A 7,366-nucleotide genomic window follows, 5' to 3' on the forward strand; every position below is an offset into this window, starting at 1 on the left:
CACGCTCTGACAGATACTGACCACACGCTCTGACAGATACTGACCACACGCTCTACAGATACTGACCACACGCTCTGACAGATACTGACCACACGCTCTGACAGATACTGACCACACGCTCTGACAGATACTGACCACACGCTCTACAGATACTGACCACACGCTGTGACAGATACTGACCACACGCTCTACAGATACTGACCACACACTCTGACAGATACTGACCACACGCTCTACAGATACTGACCACACGCTCTACAGATACTGACCACACGCTCTGACAGATACTGACCACACGCTCTGACAGATACTGACCACACGCTCTACAGATACTGACCACACGCTCTGACAGATACTGACCACACGCTCTGACAGATACTGACCACACGCTGTGACAGATACTGACCACACGCTCTACAGATACTGACCACACACTCTGACAGATACTGACCACACGCTCTACAGATACTGACCACACACTCTGACAGATACTGACCACACGCTCTGACAGATACTGACCACACTCTCTACAGATACTGACCACACGCTCTGACAGATACTGACCACACGCTCTACAGATACTGACCACACGCTCTACAGATACTGACCACACGCTCTACAGATACTGACCACACACTCTACAGATACTGACCACACGCTCTGACCATGTCACCGTCCACGTCAAGGACACCATGCTCTACAGATACTGACCACACTCTCTACAGATACTGACCACACGCTCTGACAGATACTGACCACACGCTCTGACAGATACTGACCACACGCTCTACAGATACTGACCACACGCTCTACAGATACTGACCACACGCTCTGACAGATACTGACCACACGCTCTACAGATACTGACCACACACTCTGACAGATACTGACCACACGCTGTGACAGATACTGACCACACGCTCTACAGATACTGACCACACACTCTGACAGATACTGACCACACGCTCTACAGATACTGACCACACACTCTACAGATACTGACCACACACTCTACAGATACTGACCACACGCTCTGACCATGTCACCGTCCACGTCAAGGACACCATGCTCTACAGATACTGACCACACTCTCTACAGATACTGACCACACGCTCTGACAGATACTGACCACACGCTCTGACAGATACTGACCACACGCTCTACAGATACTGACCACACGCTCTACAGATACTGACCACACGCTCTGACAGATACTGACCACACGCTCTACAGATACTGACCACACACTCTGACAGATACTGACCACACGCTGTGACAGATACTGACCACACGCTCTACAGATACTGACCACACACTCTGACAGATACTGACCACACGCTCTACAGATACTGACCACACACTCTGACAGATACTGACCACACGCTCTACAGATACTGACCACACACTCTGACAGATACTGACCACACGCTCTGACAGATACTGACCACACTCTCTACAGATACTGACCACACGCTCTGACAGATACTGACCACACGCTCTACAGATACTGACCACACGCTCTACAGATACTGACCACACGCTCTGACCATGTCACCGTCCACGTCAAGGACACCATGCTCTACAGATACTGACCACACTCTCTACAGATACTGACCACACGCTCTACAGATACTGACCACACGCTCTACAGATACTGACCACACGCTCTGACAGATACTGACCACACGCTCTACAGATACTGACCACACGCTCTACAGATACTGACCACACGCTTTGACAGATACTGACCACACACTCTACAGATACTGACCACACGCTCTGACCATGTCACCGTCCACGTCAAGGACACCATGCTCTACAGATACTGACCACACTCTCTACAGATACTGACCACACGCTCTGACAGATACTGACCACACGCTCTACAGATACTGACCACACGCTCTACAGATACTGACCACACGCTCTGACAGATACTGACCACACGCTCTACAGATACTGACCACACGCTCTGACAGATACTGACCACACGCTCTACAGATACTGACCACACGCTCTACAGATACTGACCACACGCTCTGACAGATACTGACCACACGCTCTACAGATACTGACCACACGCTCTACAGATACTGACCACACGCTCTACAGATACTGACCACACGCTTTGACAGATACTGACCACACACTCTACAGATACTGACCACACACTCTGACCGGGTCACCGTCTACGTCAAGGGCACCGTGCTCTACAGACACTGACCATATCTCAACTAAACCGGGACATGATTCTTATAAAACTTTGCGTTACACCTCGAGAAACTGCAGCGCTGCATTTACAGAAGAGAATGTCAAATAGATACAAAATGGTGAACAGAAATGCACAGTTTATGTATTATAAATCATGTCCAAATGTCGTCTTGTTCTCGTGGAGTTAGACGGTTCTGATATTTAATTTTGTCTCCTGCTAATTTGCATACATGTAAGTGGTTGATTCAATGTTAATTATTTTTTATTTATGTCTTATTCTGAATAACTTTTTTTCTGCTGTTGAGATATTTATATTCTATAAATAAACTGCTATAGTATTACTTCTTATTATACTGATTTATATACAGTTTTGTACATAAATTAATGTCTTATGATACTAACTAATAGACTTTGGTTATAAGGCAACAAGTTATATATATATATATATATATATATATATATATATATATATATATATATATATATATATATACATACTATTTTTCATAGTTTTGGCCGGGTTGCGACTTATGTGATATTATTTGTTATTTTCACACTGACAACCACAAGAGGGCACTCTAGGCTCTCAGCACTTCCTCTACCTCCGGAGTTTGTGGAGTTGTTTAGAAGTGACACTTAGTGATTTGGGGTAATACTGATGCTTTGGTAAACTTGTTAGCATGTTCTTTATGCTATAGTTATCTGAATAACTGTTAATATGTTACGTTAACATACCAGACACTTACCACAGTTCTGTCTGTGCCTCATGTAGCTGAAGGTGTTAGCGTTAGCATACGTACACCTATTCACCATGTTCTCTAATCTGTTATTATTATAAACTGCATTTCAAGATGAAATGTCTGTTCTTTTATTTTATCAAATAAATTCCTCAAAAAATTTGATTTAGTCCAGAAAATACGGTGTGTGTATTATATTATATATGTATATGCATATTAATATATATGTGCATATATATATATATATATATATGCATTATATCTATATATATATATATATTTATATATATGCATATGTGCATTTATGCACATATGCATGTGTGCATAAATATGCATATGTGCATTTATATGTGCATATTAATATACATATGTGCATATATATATATATATATATATATATATATATGCATATTAATGTATATATATATGTGCATATTAATTATATATATATATATATATATATATATATATATATATATATATATATATATATATGCATATTAATTATATATATATATATATATATATATATATATATATATATTTATTTTTTCTTTTTTGCAGGTGGGTTGTCTCTTAGGCATAAAAACGCTGACACATTTAAGAACAAAAATAAAATTATATATTTTTGTGTAAGTTTATTTGTGTACGAGTTGGAAGGGCGTTGGGGGTCCGGGGGTCACCAAGAGAAGCAGCCCCGCCTTCACTGGAGCCGAAAGTATTGCTTTATTGCAATGAGTTGTTCTTTTAAACTTTGGTTTTGACTTTCCAACTCAACCACACGATGTTCCAAATATTTGAAGTACACCTTCCTCTTCTGTCTCCATTCCTTGGCAGCTTCCCTAGACACAAAAACTAAATTCACTTTCAATGTCACATTGTCACAGAGTTAAACTGTTGTATGCCGTGTTTCAGCATCATCTATAGGTACAAACTCTTCCTCTGCGTTTTGACACGTCCTTCAACATAACTGTGATCAAACGTTTTGGTTTTACAATAAAGAGCTGGGTTTACACATGTTTACTATTGGATTTTACAATAAGTGTTTATTTAATAGGAGATTATAATAAGACACAGCATTTTAAATGAGGGCAAAATCCAAATTTTGGGGTTTTACTGGAGAGTTCACAATTGTTTTTTCAATTTATCTACAGACTTATTACATTCTTTACTACAAGTTATACTTTTCTGAAGCTCAAATACTACTACTGCTAGAATGTTGTATTTTTTCATTCTTTGTAATAAAAAAGCAAACTAACTGATATTTCTACCCAGGAAATATAAAAAGGTTGCATGTTTTCTTATAAAATTCTATACTTTCTTTTGTTTTCAGGGGCCTATTAACCTTAAATAAAAATACATATTATGCTAAATCTACTTTAATTAACTTATGACTTTGTACTAAATGTCACATTTTCAATAATAATAAAACCATGGGTCATATTTTGCCGTTGGAGGAAGCGTTAACAGAGCTCAATGCGTCACATCTTGCAGGGCGTGGCATTCTAGACAAGAGGCGTGATTATGCCAAAATATGAGGCGGAGTAAAGCAAACTGAGGGCGTGGTCTGGTGTATTGGCTCAGCTCAAAGAAGAACATCTATATGTGAAACACATTCATCACATTCAACCAAAATGCTTCATGTTTTATTACAATCAGTCACATATTCACAGACAAACGAGCCAAACGAGGAAGTGAATTTAGACACGCAAAACGCAACAAACAGGTGGAGCGCGGACATGTGAGAGCGAAAAGAGCGAGCTCTTCATTGCTCGTATGTGAGGCCATGACATTCTTCTTCTTCTTCTTCTTCTTCTTCTTCTTCTTCTTCTTCTTCTTCTTCTTCTTCTTCTTCTTCTTCTTCTTCTTCTTCTTCTTCTTCTTCTTCTTCTTCTTCTTCTTCTTCTTCTTCTTCTTCTTCTTCTTCTTCTTCTTCTTCTTCTTCTTCTTCTTCTTCTTCTTCTTCTTCTTCTTCTTCTTCTTCTTCTTCTTCTTGTGCTTTTGAAGGCCACAGTTATCAGTCATTGGTTCAAACACTATCACCATATATGGACTGGCACATCCCCCTCCTGCTGCCAAGTCCGGCCTCTTCAAGCCAGCGCTAAGGTGGCCCCGCCCCCTAAAGGCTCCGGGGGATCAAATATGGCCCAATGTCTCTTTAACACTGACACATAGAGTTTGGACAGGTAATTGCAAGGACATAGTGGTGGATCAATGGTTAGAGGCACTGGCACATTTGGTATACCTGTTCTTCCTGAGGTAGATCTGCCTCTTCAGGGCGTCGTCCGCAGGTTGTTTGGAGCCGTGTGCGTTGGTTCCTGCCCCGCCCAGGTAGGAGGAGCTAGCGTATGGGTTTTGCTGGTGTTCGACAGACAGGTCACAGGCAGAGGCTAAAATCACAACAAGAGAAGGCTTTTAATTCATCAGAATCACAATTGACTTCATTGTCCCAGAGGAAACTCTGTCTCGGGCTGAAGTACAGGAGTAATAATCTTTTGAACTGAAGTGATTTAATAGTTTATAGTTTAGCATTTATTTATACATAATTCAACACAGAAGTGGTAGAAATTGTGCAATATTATTATGAATTTAGTCTAGGGCTGTACGATATTGAAAACGATTTGTGATTGCGATATTTGACATTTGTGTTTATAAAGAAGGATTCTGTTCAGACGGCACATTGTAATCAACACCAGGACATTCATAAATATACTGAAAATACTGAAACGTGAACTAATAAATTAAATACAATTTCAAAAAAATGTTTAGTTAGCAAAACATTGAAGGACAAGTAGCTTTATGTAGCTTAAATGTTGTGACTCACCGTATTGACTGTACTGTGTCCCGTAAACTGGGTGCTGCAGCAGAGGCATCGTGGGGCGGGGCGGAGTCACAACCTCCATCTTGATTGGAATTGGTTCCATTCTGCGCTACATCGTAACAAAAGTGTGTTAGACCATTTATTTGTTGGTGTTTATAGTTTGTTTTTAAAGCTTTGATCGAGCTTGTCCCACATTACATCTCAGACCAAGTGGGGCATCTAAAGAGATAATGAAATATTTTTTTTAAAATGTATGGTCTACGAATTTGTATGAAGAATTTTGAAATTTAGACAATTTAAAACTTACTCACTTTTGTTCAAAATAAGTCTTATTTTGACCAAAGTTGAATCAATCAATTGTTAAAATGTCAAGCCTGGACCTGCTCATTGTGGAAAAATCAAAATGGGTGCAATAGCATCCCCGAGAGAGGTAAATCAAATTGTATGTAGGACGCATTAAATGTAGTTTTTAGGTGAGACTCTGCTCATAAAAGCAGAAATGTCACGACAGGTGAACGCACCTGAACTCTTCTTCCTCTTCTCTGATGTTTTATGGCTGTTGGTGTTTTTATGGCAGTTAGTGTCCAAGTGTTCTTAATGTAAAGTGACGTTCTAGAATCTTGGCTTTTATGACGCTGGATCGTGACATCACGGTTCTGGTTGTCATGCAAGAATGCTGCTGTTGTGTTACTTTTAATGGCGGTTAGCAGCCAACTGAAAAGGGGCATTTATAGCCACCTACTGTAGTTGTACGTCTGGGGCCGATAATTGCAGCTTGTAGCTTTATTCATCATAATTATCATTTTATTTTTCAACAAAAGCCAATTAGGATCATATTTCATGTACAGAAATGTCTTAACATCAGACTAATAAGCAGTCATGTGGAGTTTATTCATAGTAAAGAGTCAATAAATGTCTAATTGACAGCAGAATAATGTTATGCAGAATACCACATTAATAGGGTCCAAATATATGGGCTTCTAATTAACATAAAATGTGTACTAATACTAGCATTAATGCTAATTAGCAGCTCTATATCTATAAAAAAAAAAAGTGTTAGCAAAAAAATTGAGAAATACATTTTTTTTTAGCATTATTTTGTGACAATTGAATGCCTTTTATCCAACCTCTATTATTTATCATTGAATCATCATCCGTTTTGGGATTAAACTGAAACTGTAACTTTCTGGAGGTGGAAGGTCTGATTCAATGGGAAAAGAAAGGTTAAACCACATTAAATAACATTCTTTGTGGGGATACGTTTTATGCTATACTGTGGTATTGCTTAGAAGAAAAAGAAAAGGTTACAGAGTGGAGCTTTAAGGTATTAGAGCCCAAAAATCCCCCTTACTTTCCATTCTTCTGAAGTGAAATCATAACACTGCTATACGTTTGTAGAAAAACAAAACAATAAATCCATTCCGGCAAAAAGACTTTCTATAATTTCTTAACAACCACGTGTGAATAATATAATTAGTAAATTATTGATCATTGCCTGTGTTGCATTGTAATAAAAATGTAATAAGGCGTGACTGTTCTACTCGGATTCCACCACAAGGGGGCGCTTTTCACCAGATGGACAGCCGTTCAACCCATC

General features: G+C 39.2%; 1 protein-coding gene across 1 annotated transcript; it reads right to left on the bottom strand.

The window, feature by feature from the left end:
* Nucleotides 1–3,651: 3,651 nt before the first annotated feature.
* LOC140384331 (cyclic AMP response element-binding protein B-like) lies at nt 3,652–5,872 on the bottom strand. The gene is made up of 3 exons (XM_072466026.1): nt 5,773–5,872; nt 5,194–5,338; nt 3,652–3,790 (listed from the first exon to the last, which is right to left on the bottom strand). The coding sequence occupies exons 1-3, from the start codon at nt 5,870–5,872 to the stop codon at nt 3,652–3,654; spliced, it is 384 nt and encodes a 127-aa protein (XP_072322127.1).
* Between the last annotated feature and the right edge of the window lie 1,494 nt (nt 5,873–7,366).

This window comes from Eucyclogobius newberryi, unplaced genomic scaffold (assembly GCF_026437365.1).
Source record: "Eucyclogobius newberryi isolate DKJ021-1_F unplaced genomic scaffold, fEucNew1.0.hap1 SCAF_106, whole genome shotgun sequence".
In the NCBI taxonomy this organism is placed as follows: Eukaryota; Metazoa; Chordata; class Actinopteri; order Gobiiformes; family Gobiidae; genus Eucyclogobius; species Eucyclogobius newberryi.